The sequence below is a fragment of the Epinephelus moara genome, chromosome 16 (assembly GCF_006386435.1).
Source record: "Epinephelus moara isolate mb chromosome 16, YSFRI_EMoa_1.0, whole genome shotgun sequence".
Classification (NCBI taxonomy): Eukaryota; Metazoa; Chordata; class Actinopteri; order Perciformes; family Serranidae; genus Epinephelus; species Epinephelus moara.
Genome location: NC_065521.1, coordinates 12,031,431 through 12,050,223, shown reverse-complemented (window position 1 = coordinate 12,050,223; position 18,793 = coordinate 12,031,431). Strand labels below are relative to the sequence as shown.

The following is an 18,793-nucleotide window of genomic DNA, read 5'->3' as shown; positions in this document are numbered from 1 at the left end:
ACAGCAGCCAGAGTAAGTTAGTAAGATAGACGAGACAGAAGGTTCTCTTAATTTGACACGGTGCATAAAGTGCTCAAAAAATGAGCTACAAATGAAAGGTGATGACAGAGAGTAAAATTATGAATACCCAACGTCCTCATTATTTTTAATTTGTTTCCATCTTTAGTGCTAAGCGCTCGTTGCTGTGCAGTGAACTCCGCAGATATCGCCTGTCCATCAACTGGTGTATTCAGAACTGTGACAGCTTTTTTTTTTAAAGTTTGAGTTCTTGTAGGTGCTACACTTTTCTTTGGCTGCTCATCTTTGTTGGATACCACTGCTAACTGACTGCTTCTTTCTCTATTTATTCCTAACAAACCAAGGACATGAAGTAAACCATCTCCTGTGTGACTGACTGCAAATCAGCCTAGAATTACTGCCTCTGCAAACCAGTTAAGTTGCACTTACAGTTGACACCCATGTCTGTGAAAACATGGATGCTTCACACAATTATGGCATTGAGCATTGGCCAGAGAACAATTTTTTTGCAGAACTTTATGGTGTTTCAGTGAAGTTGACCTTTGACCTTTTTAGATAGAAAATGTCACCACTTCATTATTTTATGTTATTCGATATTTGTGTGAAATGTTCTGGGACACTCAAAAGAGAAGTTGCTGCTCTTTTTTTTTATTTTTTTAAAGGTCCAGTGTGTAGGGATTTTGTGGCATCTGGCGATGAGGTTGCAGAACTGAAATTTCTCCTGTGTGCCATGCATGTAAGAGAACAATGGTGGCTGATGCAAAACGCAAATGGCCTTATCTAGAGCCAGTGTTTGATTTGTCCACTCTGCAAAAGAGGATCCAGGCCATATGTAGATGCAAACAATTTATTCTGAGGCAGGCGTCTGCAACCTTTACTATCAAAGGAAAACATTTTTTGCAAAAACAAAAACAAAAAGAAAATGCCTGGAGCAGCAAAAAAAACATACTTGAGGCTTATAATGAAGGTCACACGGCCTATTACGTCTAAATTGGCCAAAAGGTCGAAATGAGCATTCATGAATATGTTTTAACATGACATGGCCACTCTGAAGTGGGCTTTTATGATTATTTGGTTCTTTAATTTTGCAGTGTTGATGGTGAAAGCAAAGAACCTTTCCATGCAATATTAAATTTATTTTTTTCCTTTTTATTGGATTAAGAATTCATAGCTATTAGCTAACTTGGCAAGGGAGACTCAAGACCAACAATTTGCAAAATTTAGAGGAGAAGGCGCCAGGCCATAGACTGATGAAGCACATAAAACATTTTTTATTCAGTGTATAGGCCACACACTTTTACAATTTGTAGAATTTTATGAATCAATTTTGGCCTACAACAGTGATGAATTAAAATTATTTTCTTTAAAAATAACATTATTCATCTCCTTGAAGTCACAAGGAGCCACTACAGAGGGGCTAACTAACTAATGTAACTAAGGTAACAAAAACACAACGATTCTTATCGGCAGGTGATTATAAACTAATGAAGATATAGTTCTGAATATCATATACCATTTCTGCCAACAGGTGCCCCTAAATCCTACACACTGGACCTTAAATCAAATGTTTTAGTGCTGTGAGCAACACAAATCAAATACCAATCACCTCCGTTGTAGTGGGGTGTGGGCCAAAACTTCATGGCTAGATACCACGAGAGATTAGTGAAAGAACTTTTATTATTTGTCAGAATGACCCTTCAAAGTACTTGTGAACTGGATGTAAATTGACGGACTAAAGTGTTTTATCTATTACAGAAAGTTTAAAAATGGAAATTTCTTAATATTAAAATATCATGGATTTGTACTTCAAAGCAAATGTTTCAGTCCCTTGTACTTTCCATTTCGCTTTAACTTTGTCTTCTATTTCAAATCATCCAAAGCTCTCGCTCTCTTTTTTTTCAACAAAGTCTCATAACGTCCTTTTGTGGAAACTTGATGACCTAATTGCTGGGTGTGTGGCTGCCTCCTTTTCCCTTTTGATGGTGTTTTGAGCTCCTCTTTTTTAGCCAGCACACCCAAAGTAGTCATTAGTGTCTTTCTCAATAAATCAGCATGAAACGTCTTTATTCAGAATTTAATGAGATCTGTTCTTACTGGGAGAGAGGCTGACCCTGGTTTTTGATGTTTTACCTGGCTGCCATCCCTGCTTGCTCTCCCTCTCCTTCTCCCTCTCTGTTATCTACGCTGTCAGAATCCTCCTGCATCCTCTTTTCTCTCTTCGCTTCATGTTAGTCCAACTGTTTCCCCCCCACATTCCCCATCTCTCCTTCTCTTCCCTGTTTGCTCTTTTTTTAATCTGTCAGGCTGAGAGTTCACATCCCCGTCGAGCCCGTTACATCCCCTGTCCCTGCCCCCTTTAATCGGATTGCGTGCCTCAGAATTGGGGATCGACAGGGCTAATTTCATGCAAGTTACAGATGAATTAATGATGAACAGTGAAAAGGGGATTTAAAAAGGAGAAGGGCTCTCGACGGGAGGGCTGTGTGAGGATTATGTATTCTTGCTGCAGGGCTCGCTCAGCACCTGTTCCACTGCACTGCCTCCCTGTGTGTGTGCTTGTATACGTGTACCTGAGTACACCGAGCGCACCTCGACACGCGGCGTCTCTTAAATGTCACTCAGGCTGCTTCTCCTCTCAAACCTGCCTCTTTGCCGCCTTTGCAATGTGCATTTTTAAAGAAAAGTCTGACTTGATTTCGCTGCCTGTCCTCGATGTTGTTTCCTCAGAATGTTCAATCCCGCCGTGCCGTGTGTGTTCTTTCAAAAACGATTTCTCTGAGCCAAGTTCAGACCAAATTGAACAGGTAGATAACAGGCCGACTTTGGTCATTTTCGATTCAGGAGAGCAGACAACTTTTGAATTAGTCAGATAGCCTTTCATTTCTCAACTCAATACCTGAATAGGCTTGGACATTTTTTTTTTTTTTTTTTGCCCAAACCACAATCTTTTTTCCCTGTCAGAGCCTTTGCTTATCCTCTGCAATGCCAATGAGTTTATTGCTCATTTTTTGGCAGCCTTCTACCACTGGCTAGGATGAAAGAGTAGCACAGAATTACAAGTATTCCCTTGACTTGATGTATGGCATTTGTAGACATATTTTCAAGTCTGAATGATGTTTTTCTTTTCTTTTACACATGTGGGCACCTACCCAACCACAGTGCTCCGTCTGTGTCCAGCTGTGTTGCTGCCAAAGGCGATGACCCTGTTACCGCTGCCTCATTGCCAACCTGTAGAGAACCGTCTCTAAGTGCTCTGAGGAGGAAAAAAAACAAGAGAGAGATGCAGTTGGAAGTCGGTCTGATACATGCATGTCATACTGAATAGCTGTAAATTGCAGTTTCATTTAATCAGAAGCATCAAGACTCGATTGCTCCTCTGCCAGCACACTAAGCACTCACATAACTGCCTTTGCCAAGCAGCGTTCTAAATGTGCCTGTCTACCAGCTAACAGATGCCGTTAGAGCACCATTCATTTTAGGTGGCTCTGCGCTACGCATTAGCACACACTTAAGAATTGTGACGACGGGGCTAATTTGAACCCATTAAAGCGGGTTTCCAACAGAGAGGGTGTCATTAAAGGCAAGCCACAAACACAGATATCTATGTAACTTTGTGAGCTGCAGTGCCACATGCTGCGATTTACACCATCATCAGCATCCAAATTATGTCCTACTCCTGCATCTCATGTGGTCTCCCTGTAAGCCTGGGATGAAACGGATGCAGCGGCTTTTCTGAGGATCGATTATTCTTGCTTTACATGATGAAACCAATCTAATTATCCCCCGTACTTCCATTCACAGCCACGCTGAAAACAAATGTTCAGCAGTGATAAAGCAGAGATCGCGTGGAAGGTGTTAAGTGGGTCATTTTCAAAGTTCAGGCAGTTAATTCGTTTCTAATGAAGGAATCCATTAATGTGACATCACTGTGTGGCAAAAAAGTATTGCTTGCTTTGTTTTTTCTATGTTTGGAATGATTATTCATGTACTAAACTAAAACCTGTGTTGCTGTGTCTAATATATGGCTTATTTATTTATGTACATACTGCAGACACATGCTACAGTTTGTAGGTGTATAAAATGTCTACAGAACAGAATTGACACAAACCAATGGCAATCTGATCAATTGCAATTTAAATACAGAATATAGGAATATACACTACTAAAGCATTGTGTCACATGTTTAGAGCATGAGTTTGACGACCTGTCTTGAAAAGAGGTTCCCTGTGCAGATATCTAGTTTTCAAAGGGGAGAACCAAGATTATGTGTTTCCCTGACATTAGCGTGTAGCTACATGTAGCAGTGTAAGATAATGTCAACACTCTATCACACTGTGGCATCAAAATTCGGCCAAAGTAGATAAAACTGTTGGAAACGAAGTGTTTAGAACGGTCTGAATCATGAAGTTTTTGCTGACAGGGATTAACTTCACATATGTTTACTTCATTATTTGAAAATTTGGCCATGTTAAACAAGGACATCTGACACTGTAACACTATAAATAAGACACAAAATACAGAAAAGTATAATAGGTCCCCTTTAAGATTATTTCAGCTGCTATATTGAGGCTTCAAATGGGATCAATGCATGTAATGTGTATACTGTATGCATACAGTGTATCTATTACTATAAATACTGTCGTGTTTCTTTATGTATTTATTCATTTATTTCCTGGATACATTTTCTATAATGTGCCAAAATGTGTTGGGATGTTGCCGCATGTTCTTCCTTTTGAACATTCATTAATGTGCCTAAGCAATTCGATGCTAAATGCGTCATCCTCATGCATGACCAGGCATGAAAATAACCTTAATCTGAAACTAATCAGAGTCATCTCAGTGCAGGGGATCACTGTGTAGCGTAGAATTCATGCAAGAGATCACACAGTTTGCAGCAACACAAACACAATATGGATTAAGTCTAATCCTGGTCTAACTGTAAAAGCTTTCACTCACTGATCCCCCCAGCTACCTGCCATCTCCCATCTTACCTGCTAGCCTTGATGCGTATCCAGCGGTTGGTGTCGACGCGCACGGAGGAGCGTAGCACCACAGGCTTGGAGCCCAAGTCGTATGTCATCTGGACGTGTCCATCCACAATGGCCAGGGCGATGTAGTCAGAGCGCTCCACGCCCTTTCCGCTCCACAGCACCAGGCCCTGGGTCGCCTCTGTTCGGATGCTCAGCTCAAATTTGTTCACCAGCAGAGCTTTCTCACTAGGAGAACAGAAAATACATTAGTTAGCTTATGGTCCAATTCATCAAAAAGAGGTCTAATCTTTGGCGGCGCTGACACGGCGCAGTTGGTGCTCGCGTCATTTTTAGTTGAATATGTGAAGCAAGGGACTTTTGCTGTTGTCTCAAGGGTACATTACCCATAATTCAATGACATATGGTTCTGTGTACTACCACAAAGAAAGCTTAAAGCTCGGGCTCCACAGCCTCATCCTAACAGAGTTACAGTGATTTTTAAGGATGCAGACTGAGTTTAGGAGTAGCAGGGGGCTGTTTTGCTATTAGCTTTCCTACATCCTACTGAGCCTGTACTGCACTGCTGCTCAGTGCTTCCTCTGTGTGTGTGTGTGTGTGTGTGTGTATGAATTTGTGTGAATTTGTGTGTGTTGTTTAGGCAGCTGTTTGATCTCCAGTCTCTTGACTGCTACAGCTCCGGGGGTGATTTGGATGCAGAGACTTGGCGACTTCCACCTACCCTAAGAGACGCTGTACGTCACTGTCACAGATGTGTGAGAAAAATACACACCGCAATGTGCCTCTACTGTATGTGTGTGCACACAAACGCCATCATATATATATATTCCTGCATACAAACACACTTTACAAAGGCTCTGTGGTCTGTGTAAGTCCAGCAGAGATGCACAGAATCATACCTCCGATTTGTGTGTCTGTGTACAATTGTGTGTGTGTGTCATCAATCAGCATCTGTGCAATTGCCTGCACATCTGCCAAATGGATCTAATTCCACGTTCTTCAAAGGGTATTTAAACACAAAGACAAAGACAAGGTGAGGACACATACAACAAAGAACCAATGACACGTGGATTAAAAAAAAGGACAGCAGCACAGAGCTGGAGGAAAAGATTAGAAAAGACAGACGACAAGACAAAGGAGTCAGCATAGCAAACAAAGAGGCTCATGGGAGTACAAATAGGACAGGAAATGGGTTGGGATAAAGAGAAACTGAGTACTAAATTTCTCCTTACACTGTAAGAAGTATTTCCTCATTTTCTCTGAGTATTTTCTTTTCATTAACAAGCAAGAATAAAAAGAGCATCGGTTGTAGAAGCAATGGGATGATGTTTCACTTTGGAGCTTATTAACTGCTGGCCTGAGGTGAAGGCGACTTTGACAGTTCAGGCCAACAATAATGCTGGTTCACCTCAGCAGAAGCGGGGAAGGAATCAAGAATCAAATGCTTCAAAAACATGCTTAGGTTGGAAACTTTGACCCCCCTTGATTAACTAAATCCGCTGAGGTAAACAGGAACAAAAAAAAGTATGATTCAAGAGAATCATTTTTTTTCTCCACACAGAGAGAGAGAGAGAGAGAGAGAGAGAGAGAGAGAGAGAGAGAGAGAGAGAGAGAGAGAGAAAAGCTCCCACAAATACAGCTCAGTGAACCCTCTCCTGGCAAACCCTCAAAGAGCTTACAGGGCCCAATAAATCTCCATCGGAGCGGCTTGTCAGTGATAAGGTCAAGGTTATTAAAAGTGCTGAATATATCATGAATAAAACAACGCCGGTGCACAGCGTTCTAAATCTCATATACACCACTGACTTCATAGATCGCTGGTGTGTTGCTGTTTCTTTTTGTAAATGGAGGGATTTTATCTACTTCTTATATGTATTCAAATTCTCAGGAATACTATTCAGTGCTGTCCTCCGTTTCAACTCTAGGTGGCAGTAGTGGTTAGAATAAAAAAAAAGCCATCAGGGAGGACAGCTGCTGCAAAGAGGCTGCAGCTCTGGCTGGTTCTGTGCCATTATCGGAGCTCTGAACTTCAGAATTAATTGAAGCAGAGGCTCTTTGTGATTCGTATTGGTAACTCTATCTCAATAATGGAAACAATGTTGTCTCGGCGGAGAAGGGTTTAGCCCTGTGAGAGGTCGGGGAGGGGTTGTCTGGAGAGGAGAGGAGGGGGAGGATGAGGAGGCGAGTGGACGGTGCCAAAGTCTAAAAGCTTTTGAGAGACTCACCTCTGATCAGATGGGTTCTCCAGAGACTCGGGACTTAAGGGAGCAGGGGAGAAAGTCAACGGCATGCAGTGTAAGCGCAAGAGGCCAGAAGGAAAGAAGGAAGGAGGGGAGGAAGGATGTTGTGAGCCCGCTGGGTGACTCACAAAGGGTCCAGTTTAGACCTGGAGCTGCAAAACTTATCTGCTCTACTACAGTATCGACCATGTCAACAGTCGATAACAACTGCTGTGTGATCATAAGGAAGTGTGTAGCTTAGCCCTGATCACACCGAAACCATAAAAGGAGCCTCTCGAGGGAACTAGCCGGATCAAGATGCATGAGTAATGCACCAAAATGCCCTTGGATGAAGCATTTTTTTAAATGTGAGCATCAAGATTAAGTACACTCATGGTCAGTGTCCACACAGGTGCAAAGGCTACTTTAAGTCAGCGTCCAATTATCGAACAACTCCTTTATATTTATGGCTCTGCACGCCATGGAGCGGAGGCAATTACCTTCTGTCTAGAGATGAAAGCGGTGAATGGGAAAAATCGGGCAATTGTCAAAAAATGGGGTCAAGCGCCATATCAGTTGAGAGTCATGGCCAGATATGATTTGTCACCGAAATAATGGGACTTGAGCAAATTGACCTGAGCTTTCAGATATGGGCAGAGAGGTGAAGGCGGAGCGATCAAAGGATGCTGTAAATAGTAACAGCAGCATTAACCCAAGGTGAGCGCTTGACATTTTGGCCTCACCCAGCTCTTAATGGCCTCTCGAGAAAATGTTTTCATTTCCTTTACAAAATCAAATCACGCTGAATTGATCGGCACGCCTTCAGAGCACCACGGCAGGGCTTTGGTTTGCTTAGATTCACTCTCATTGTGGCTCTTAGTAAATGTGACATCCATTAAACTTTTGACAGTCTGGCTCCAAGGACCACTGTCCCCTCCTGCTAAGTGAGATTGATGCCCATGGCTACACACTGCGGAGAGATCTCAATTGGCGGTCTAATCTACAAAGGGAGACAAATCTGTGATTAACATGTCACTGCCTCTCTGTACGGCCGACTCCGTAATTATTCACAATTACAGTTAGAGATCTGGCAAAAACGAAATGACAGAAGCCCTGGCATGGATTGGAACTCTGGGCTGAATCCAGTCGGCTTAATTTGAGCTGAATTCTGCTTCGTCGCTTTGTGGGATTTTTAAAAAAAGAGGTTACTTACCGAGCTAATGAGCTGGAAGAAAAACCCTTAATAACTAAGTCATGACCGAGGGCTTTCCCAAGCAGAAACTCTGCAGGCACCAGAAACTAGGTTAAGGGGTATTTAGTGTATCCTATCCTTGCAGTTTTTCAAGGGGTCTCGTTCATTTCCCACATAACAGATTCAGCGTAAAGTGCACGGCAATTCATTTTGTTTATGAACGAGTTACAACCATGCATAAAATATTGCACATTCTTAGTACAGCAATTCATTTTCTCTGAGGGTTGAGCACAATGCTTATCATGCACACATTCATGCTTCTCTTTGCACTGGGGAAAAAAGCAAAGATCTAGTGACACTGCAAAACGTATTTAAAATAATGGAATCTGTCAAATTAAATCATGGATATGGAGCTTGAATGTAAAATCGGACTTAAACGGTAAAGATGATTTCTGTGTGGAAATTATGACTGGAAACTGAATGTACTTTAATCTCTTCAATTGGGTTAACTATCAAAAAATGCCTTTTTTTCGGTTTGCTGTTAGTTGGGCTTGATTTGAAGCTGGGCAAATACCCAGTCGTAAAGTTTACTTACTCTGGGATCTCATTGGTCAGTTGGCTTGAGTGAAAAAGGAAAGACAGTGAAGGACATTTATATGAGACAACACGTGTGCGGACAACGACAAGGGAAGTCAGACTGAAGGACAGGACAAAGCTCACACAACTGGAACGCTGAGACAAACAACAAAGATACAAACAACGACACACATATCCGCCAAGAGTTCTCCAGCCAGTTGTTTTTGAGTGGGCGCGAGTTGTGCGTCTCCAAGGGAGTGTGATGATCTGCAGGCTGTGACCCGGTTTTCACACCTGAGTGTTTGTGTGAAGAGCTGTGAGACGAAGATATAGAGCCGTATGCTTGATGTCTTTTCAGGTTCATCACATAAACATTTTTGTTTATGCCAACCTGGAGGCGCACTCTTGCCAACCTTGTAGATGGATGGAAGAGTAAAAATGTCTCATCAGCTGCCTAAAGGGACAGGATTTCTTTTTCTTTTTCTTTTTTTTTTTACACCCGCTCCAAAAACCATTTTACACTTACGTCGTCTGCTTTTTCTCTTTACAGGGTGTTCAAAATTGCAGGCGACGTGTCTTCAGATGCCAGTTTTACGGAGAACAGTCATACACGTGTTAGAATAAAAAGTTTAATCGTGTGTGTGTGTGCTTGTTGTCCAGTGTGTGCACAGCAGGAGACCACAGAGCGAACTGAGCGTGCTCAGGGCAAACACTGTGATTGTTAACCGTCTCGCTAATTAGTAAAATCCTGTCAAAAGCGGAGCAAGACTGCCATGGACAGGGGGGGATGAGCTATTAGCCAAGCGCCTAGTTCACCCTGAAGCCTTAGCACTGATGATATCATCAACACTGTCATCATGGCTTACCAAGGGAGGAGATGAATAGACAGAGGGGTTATTTGGCTAATAGCTATTACAAAGGAGATGTTGGATGAAGCTGAATAGATGAGGATGTTCCCCTTGTCCTCTTCCTTACCTCTTTGTAACGGCGTTGTGGTACTCGATGAACGTCCGCCCGTCAAAGGCAATGGCCTCGGTCTCTCCAGCAGACTTCTCGTAGATGGCTGCAAAGGAAGGGGGGCGGGGTGGGGGGTTGGAGAATTGTTCAGAGGATGAGATCACACCAATCAATAAGACAGAGGGTTCAGTTATCAGAGCTGAAGGCAATGGAGTGTGAGCAAATGGGATGGGGGGGAAGTGTTGGTGCGTTTGTAATTTTAATTAACGTGAAAGGGACAGCCGGCCACACGCACAAGGTTAATGGCGAAGGCAGTGACTGAGTATATAAGACAGATCGGCCCAGAGTGAGTATATGTCTGGCAGGGTGACATGAAGATGATGAAAGGGATGTGCAACTCTTGAGAAGAGCATTTCATGAATATTCAATTGGCACGTTTCATCATTTTCATAACTGCCGCTTTACTCTGAAATCAATACATAATAACCCTAACATAAAAGAGACAGCATACGTCTTATATCGACATTATTACTACTGCCTCTACAGAACACAATGGAAACAAAAGTGTTATGAGCAGAAAAAAAAATAAAACTCGTAGTTCACCTTCCATTCAGGGAAGCCAAGAACAAACTGTGCTACATAAAGTATCGCTGATTTCAGTCCCACTCATCACACTGCACTTTAAAAGCAGCCAGAATGCTGCCACGTATTCTTTCAGAGCAAAACCAAATAATGTTGGATAAGGAAATAGAACAATCTGTACACTTACAATTATTAACTGCAATTTCACAGTGTCATGATGAGGTGATCTCAAGCCAGCAAGTATCGCTAGTTGTTGCCTTACACATTAATTAATAAAGTGACCCACACAAATATATTTGGGGTAACAAGCATCATCGTCTGTGACTTTCTGACTTTTTTTTTTTTTTTTTCACTTTTTGACAGTTAGATTAAAATGAATGTAATATGGCAGTAAAGATAGACGTTAACAACAATGTCCGAGGTACTTACTGTTCTGACAGTGTCCCCCTGAGAAACCACTGAGGCAAACACACTCATAGGTGTCCAGCATGGGGTTGCAGCGGCCGCCGTTGTGGCAGGGCTCATGGGAACACGGGTGGTCCTGGAACATGGCTATGTTGCTGGAGCGCAGGGCGTTCTCCTCTCTGAGGATGGGGGTACCCATCAGAATGATCTGGAAGCAGGGAACAAAGAGTTAAAGGGGCATGCCGAAGACTTTTCGCATACTTGAGGTTACACACAAAAGGTCAAATTACTAGTCATGTTTAGCACAGTATGCAAGATTGTCTACTGTGTCTTGTGAGGAGTTTTTTAGGTTTTTAAGAAATAATCCTGATGATGTTGTCATGGTTTTTTCAGTTTGGGCTTGGAGACTACACATTTACATTACAGAAAGCCTGCGTTACAAACTTGAGGCATGAAGTTGTAAAGATTTACCAGAGAGGGTTTAACAAAAATGCTATAGGTTGTATGAGACATGTAGTAGCCACACCCCCTGAAGTTTGACCCATACTAGGGACCAATGCTGGGTTCCAGTCAAAGTTGGAGGTTTGAAATTCCCAGTTGAAATTTCCAACTTCTGACCTCCAAGAGTTCCAGGTGCACAACGCCAAACAAAAAACATGGCTAACCATGACAAACTGATGTTTCTTTGGCAAATGTACACACTCAGCAATGCTACAATGTTAAAATTTACAATGTCTACTTCCGTGGGTGCACGGGTGCTATGTGCCACTGCTGTGTGATGTCGACATCTGCTTCTCCATGAAACCAAGGTAGACGGATTTGCCCCAAGTTTACAAGAAGGAACTCTTTAACCCTGTACTTTCCTAGAAGGGGGTCAGAAATTGTTTGAGTTCCAAGTTGTCTGGAGGATAGCATAAAGGCCAGGATATCTCGGCCATATTTGATTTTGACGCTTCTTGTTTCTTCTTGTTTCTTGGGAGTCCCCCAACTTTAGATACATTTTGATTCACATGTTTCTAAATTCTGAATGGTGCAAAAAATTTGATTTTTTTCTCATCTGAGCCCTGCTCTCTTTAAACTAGTGAGAAAATTAAGGACAAAAATACAAGTATAAAAATCTGTCGTTAAATAATCCAAACTGTTCAACACTGACAGAAAAGTGTGTGTTCATGTAGGTTTGCTCACTGCTAGCGTATTCATAGTAAGAAGCTGAGTGAGAAAACATTTTTTCTGGGCCATTATTACATAGCATACTGTACATAATATACAGTAAACACATACTACATACTCCAGTAAGGCTAACAGTAGGTTTTAGGTCAAAAACAAAGTCCACATAAGCAATCTGAATTTCTGGTTTTCAAACACAAGCTAGGTATTTTTATTCCCACATTTTGGACCAACCTGCCTGCAAGCTTTGAGAGTTTAATCAGTATAATCTTACACGTAATCATACACAGACTGGTGTTTATGTAACACACTTGATATTAATTGTTTTTGACCTTTCTTTGGAGGGTTATCTTTATTATTCTTGTCTTGCTTTTTAATCTCTTACCTTTGTTTCATTGCTTTGGTTGTCAAATTTATCTGATTTCATTTTTCTCTGAATAGCAAAACACTTGAAAATTATCATTTGTTGCCACTCTCGGTTGTTGTCCAAAAAGAACTCATCCAGTAATGGTGCCATTGTGTTTTTTGCTCAATGACCATTAAACCTATGTATCAGACCAAATCCCAAGAACTAACAACTTAGTACATGGATTGTTACCAGGTAAAATGTCTCAGAAATCAGGTGTCCATATGACAAACAGGTTAAAGGGAACCTTTTACTCCTTGATTTTAGATCATATTCCTGCTGGAACATGTCTGGATGTGAAGATTTTGGTTTAGAAGCTTTTATTGGTGATATGTCTCATAAGAAAGTGCTGCTATACTCTGTTACTGTCATTCCTCAGCTGCAATGATATGTAAAGACCAAGAAATGCTGACCAATCAGAGCAGACTCTGCTTTTTTGGGAGGGGTGCTAAAACACAGCATTTCAGACAGAAGGTGAATAAAGGTGTTCCAGCACAGACAGTATCAGGAAAATAAAGTGATTAAAGCATGTTAACATGTTCTAGTAGAAACCTAAAATACAACCTGAAAATGAGCATAATCAGTCCCCTTTAAACAGTGCATCGTACTGAGAATACATACCGTCATAATTAATTATTCCCTAGAGGCCAAGCAAGACAAAAGCCACATTTAGCTTTTGATTTGCTCGAAACTGTCAAGGGAAAGTTTGCAGAGGAGAACTAATGACAAGTTTGCACAAACAGTAACATCCTGCCTTTGTTCTAGGGGGTTATTTCTGGCACTCAGAGATGAGCTTTTTGCTGGAAAGTGGAGAAAAAAAAACTGGAAGGCTGTCAGGGAAAGATCTGAGAATAGTGAAAGGGAGGGACTTCAAAATGTGCATTCTATTATTAGTGCATGCTAATCCAAATGAGCAGAGCCACTGCCCGTCACAGTGTGAACTTATAATGGAAAATTACTGATACGGGGGTCTGTTGTATGACAGCTGGACAGCTAATAACTTATCATCGGAATTTGTTACGGAGGGCACGAGAGCCCAGAGTCATTATAATAACATATATACATTAGTAGAATCCACAAGCGAGGTAATGACATAATACCCTTTCAAGAGATAAAGGCTTGTAAACATTACCTTTTGGATTGTTCCCTTGAAGCCATCCGTGAGTGCAGCGACTCTTGCTAGTCGGCTGTAATCAGGAGCTCCGCCAACAAAAAGAGACTCTTTGAGGTTAAGATCTACATGCAGGTTCTGATGAGACAGGACACAAAGAGGTAAAATGAGCTGGAGATGTGCAAACTTGGAAAAAAAAAAAGCTCCAATATATATCTTTAAAATCACTCAATTTAATCTTCACCGTACCCCATCTTCAATTCTTCTCAGGGGTTTTCTATTCAGGAAGTAATAGGTTATGGCTTTACTTAAGTGAGTGAGAGAGTTCCTGCACGTGTTTGTGTCCAGGGAGCATGAAATAAGTTGTATCCTCTTAGTCGAGATATAAAGAGTGAGATTAATAAACCAAATTTGTAGACATGTCACAGTCATATAGATTGTCCCATTAAAAAAAAAGGAGTTATCCATATTGTAGCCCGCAGATGCTTTAACTGCACTCCCTCACCTTCTTTCCACATCAATACACTTGATACATTACAACATAATTGATTTCTATGTCTCTCAGAGAGAGTGGTCAATTATCCTCTATCTGTGAGACATAAAAAGTGACTACAAAGGGAAATCAGGAGCAGGCCGGACTTGAGATATGGATGGTTCTTAACAGACATCTCTAATGAATGGCTGATCATAAGCACCCGACCTTTCAAACAGTTGAGTGTGGAGACACATTAATTGCAATTCATTTGCGCAGCAGACGGCTATGAAATTCGATTCTTTCCACCAAACCTTTGGGACAATTGCTTTGCATTAGCAAGGTGCCGCTTCTCTTCTTTTACGTGGAAGAGCCGGCCCACTTCAGAAGGAAGGAATTAATGATCTTTATTTTATGTAGAGCAGTAATTGCCAGAGGGCCAAAGTGGAGTTAATTGCTGGAAAAATGATGGAAAGGGCCAAATAAACAAGGCTTTGTGAAGGCAAGCTGGCACCAGCATGGCTTTTATTTAGGATGGGATTTGGAGTGCAGGAGGCAGCGGTGCTTGGCTGGAGCCCGGGGCTGTGTCACTGCACCTTGAGCTGCTTCCAACAGAGACAGGGTGGGGACCTTGGCCAAAGCTGCTGGACCCAGCTGTGGCTGATGCTTCTAGGCACAGCCAAAAGTTGTCTTTTTATGCAGACATTACTGCTCTGCAGCACTCACTTACTCTGCAGGTAAAAGTTACAGATAAATATTGAACTTGTTCCCCTGGACTTTTGGATCTTGTATATCTATCCTCTTTACAATGTGGTACTTTGAGCACATTCTACTTATGTAAAGTTACTTTTCAATGACTCTAAAGTGAGATTGCATGCAATGAAATGATGCATCATGGTCCGTTTTGTCTCACACAGGTAATAATGTGCACCTGGTGAGAGAGGACAGCTGGTTCTATGGAGTGATTCTTGCTCAGTGAGTGTTTGTGTTGTTATGGTCGAGTGAGTGACTGAGTGAAAGAGTGAGCGACTTCATGATATTATGGAGAACTGCTCCTGTTTGCAGAAGAAGTGAGAGCAGATGACAAAAGAACAGCTCGGCTTGGCTTGGCACCTCACCGTCTCCTACGGTATATTTCCTCCCCTTCGCTCGCCTCCCGTCTTTGCTCTCACTTTTCGACAGCCACGCAGCACTGGCGTAATGTCCCCGCCTACGCCACACTAATGAAGACGTTCCTTTGTTGCTAAAAACAATGGCCGTCACAAAGATGACTGTCTTCTTTACTTCTTCCCTCCCACCTTCTCACCCCCTTCCACCCCCACAGCAGATGGACCGAGGTGAAAGCCAAACCGCGTTCTTTAAGAGCATCTCTGCTTCAGTGCTGTTTGTGTGCATGTGTGTGTGTATGGGCTTATGAAATGGCAAAGTTTTTCTCCAGAACTGGCACCTTTAAAGCTGCCTGCAGCTCTGCAGAAGTACCTTTTTTCTCTGTGCTGTTGTTGCATGGAGAGATGGGAGTGAGAGGACATAGTGAAGGACTCAAATGAAACATGGGCTAAGGTGTGACTGGGACTTGTCTCATTACCTTGCGTGATTTCTTATTTCCAGACAGCACATCATAGAGAAGGAAAGAAAATAGGGAGGAAGAGAGTTATTAGGGGACGACTAGTAGGTGTCTGTGCACAGAGAGGCATGCAGAGCTGGAGCTAGCAAGTGCAAAAGCCCTCAGAACACACACACACACACACACACACACACACTCACATATACTCCCATGTACACACACACATCTTTAAGAGCATTACACATAGCTGCAGTGTAGCACAGACAAGTGAGACAAGCACATTAAATAAGAGTATAAGACATGTGTGAGACCCCTTTTTGCACATGCACCTTCGTGTTATATACCGTGTGCAACCACAAAGCTGTGCAAGTGTTAGTTGAAACCTAAACAGAATGAATACAAATAAGTCTGCAAGTCTAAGAAGGCCATGCATGAAGCAGATGGTGCCATTAAGAAAAGATGAAAAGAATAAACTTTATGGATGAGAGACGGTGAGTAGTTCCACTTCACCCAACCTCATTTACCGACTGCTGCCACTGAATGAAAGGTGAGGAAGATTCATCTTTCCTATCCGTACCTATGTGCCTTTCAAAGTATGCGCTTTATCATGCTGGCAGTCGGGCCAACTTTGATTTGATGAATGCTCCCAACATGCAGTACGCATCCATACATATGCCTGTGTGTGTCCACCTTTGATATGATTTAGGCTTCTCTAAGCAAGGCATACTATAACTCCCTCCTGGTTCTTACAGCAGGAGTAGGAGAGAATTAGCTGAGAGCCACACTAGATGGGGTCTCTGCATTGAGCTCCATAACTAGTCTCAGCTCATCCCTTGCGCCCCCCCCCCATCCCCCTCCACACCCATCTTCGCTTTCCCCTTGCTCTCCTCTTTTAATAAGATTTTCTGCCTCTGTTGCTGGAGTAAAACACAATTACCATACGGACGACAGGAGGCGGTGGGGGAAGGACAGAGCAGTGAGAGAAGGAAAAAAAAAGACTGAGGAGAGCGTTGCGTCTTAGAGGAAGATGATGGAGTTGACAGAGTTCATGTTCATAATCACAAATTACACTGGTTAATATAATTGGTTGACTTACAGGCTTATCAAACTATTAGATCGCCTTCATTTGAAAGCATGTACCTGCTTTATTGGTCTAGACGTGGGGCTGAGGAGTTTCATTACGCTCTTCTCGCTGCTGCTACTGTATCTCCTTTATCTGCCTCCACCTCCCCAGACACCAACTCAAAGGCTGAATTTATAAAATTGACTGTATACCAGCAGTAAAAGCTGCTTTTGCTTTCTGTATGCAACACTAAGTTTTATCTCCAGTCCGTCAGCAAGCTGAAAGGCGAGTTTTTTTTTCTTCTTTTTTTGGAATTACAGGACTTCCAAAATTAAGACAGCTTGTCAAACTGGCCCTCTACATCTGAAGCTCTCCCTCTTACCTTGATGGATGTCGGGGGATAGCGGCATATTTTCAGCAAATCAAGCCGGCAGAACGGCATGTTGTGAAGCGGTGTGGAAAACCTTAGCAAAGGGAGGAAAGTTTGCTGATTCAACTGTGCCTGAAGCGGCAAGTTGAACTGCCTCTACAAGGGCAAAAAAAGGAGCACTGAAGCCCAGGTTGTGGCGATGTCATGATAAGAGCACGCAGATGATCAAACAAATACGGTAAATATGGCACAAGCAAGGCTAGACACAGAGCAGGCCCACCAGCCCAAGATCACCATTAGCAGGAGCCTGTTAGCTTGCTCTTTCTTACCGGTGCCTCTCCTCTGACAGGGTCTTTCTTGTTCACCATGATTTCTCCTTTGCGGTTGGAGCGCTCCAGGTTGATGGTGTTCCACACGTTCAGCTGGATTGGTTCCTTACTCCTGAATTACACACACACACACACACACACACACACACACAGACACTCAGGTGAGTCATCTACTAGGAAACACAAGCTCATTAAAAACACATTGCTGTGATCAGTACGTAGTTTAATCAGTAGCATGTTCACAAAATATGTTTTCCTTATTTTGTCATTATAGAGGGGAACTGGTCCGACAGCCCATTGGTCCGACAGCCCATTGTTCCGACCATATTAAACCCATTGTTCCGAAGTGCCGTTGTTCCGAAATCATCATGATGCCCTGTGGTTAAGGTCTGGTTAGGTTTAGGCACAAAAACCACTTGGTTAGGGTCAGGAAAAGATCATGGTGTGGGTTAAAATGAAAAAGAAAGTGGCAAACACATAAGCTGTGAGCCTGCTTCGCCTCAAGCCTTTCCCAGCTGACCCAGAGCCGGTCGCGGCGCACCATACGCCTGCTGCGAGCCGTTCAGCACCGCGGACAGTCGGACTAATGGGATGTCGGACCAATGGGCTGTCGGACCAATGACATAGACCCTTATAGAGTACTAACAGTGAAAAAAAAAAAAACTATGTCAAAGGGACAGTTCGCCCCCAAAGTCAGTCTTACCTGTAGTGCTGTTTATCACTATTGATCGTTTTGGTGTGAGTTGCAGAGTGCTGGGGATATCAGCCATAGAGATGTCTGCCTTCTCTCCAATATAATGGAACTAGATGGCACTCGACTTATGGTGCTCAAAGTGCCAAAAAATACATTTGAAAAAACTCAACAGCAATGTCTCTTTCCAGAAATCACCAGCACATTACTCAAGCTAATCCACAGACCTTATTGTGAGCGGTTCCATGTTGGAACTATTTTCACTGAGCAGAGGAACTGTGCATCTACAGCTAGCTCACCTAGCAACACCAAGTCTCTTGTCCATGAGTAGACACATGAGTAGAATCTAGATTGATAAATAGCACTGCAGGTCAGAGAAAAAAAATGACTGGTATTTGTGTTTTGGGGGGGAACTGTCCCTTTAAACCTTCTTTGACTTTCAGATGATGCTAACCTGATGGTGGCTGGTCCCTTCCCCAGATCGTAGCGGAACTCCAGGATCCCTTCATTGAGTGACAGAGAGATGAAGTCTCCTTTTCCGTCCGATTTTTGGCCATTGTAGAAGATCAAACCGTTGGAGTCATTGGCCATGAGAATCACTGTCACGCTGACCTTTTGACTGCAGAAACAAAACAAGCAAAGCGTCTAAACACAAGCAAGAGTCAGAGATACATTACTATACA

The 18,793-nt window shown here is 42.6% G+C and overlaps 1 protein-coding gene across 2 annotated transcripts in view; it reads right to left on the bottom strand.

The window, feature by feature from the left end:
* The window catches only part of agrn (agrin), a 304,408-nt gene that overhangs the window by 4,004 nt on the left and 281,611 nt on the right, over positions 1 to 18,793 (bottom strand). For both annotated transcript variants that reach the window (XM_050066361.1, XM_050066362.1), the window contains 7 exons: positions 18,565 to 18,729; positions 17,420 to 17,531; positions 13,643 to 13,759; positions 10,962 to 11,145; positions 9,969 to 10,056; positions 5,010 to 5,234; positions 3,168 to 3,271 (listed from right to left, as the gene is read on the bottom strand). In XM_050066361.1, coding sequence (XP_049922318.1) covers positions 3,168 to 3,271; positions 5,010 to 5,234; positions 9,969 to 10,056; positions 10,962 to 11,145; positions 13,643 to 13,759; positions 17,420 to 17,531; positions 18,565 to 18,729 — 995 coding nt within the window. The remainder of the gene's footprint in view (positions 1 to 3,167; positions 3,272 to 5,009; positions 5,235 to 9,968; positions 10,057 to 10,961; positions 11,146 to 13,642; positions 13,760 to 17,419; positions 17,532 to 18,564; positions 18,730 to 18,793) is intronic.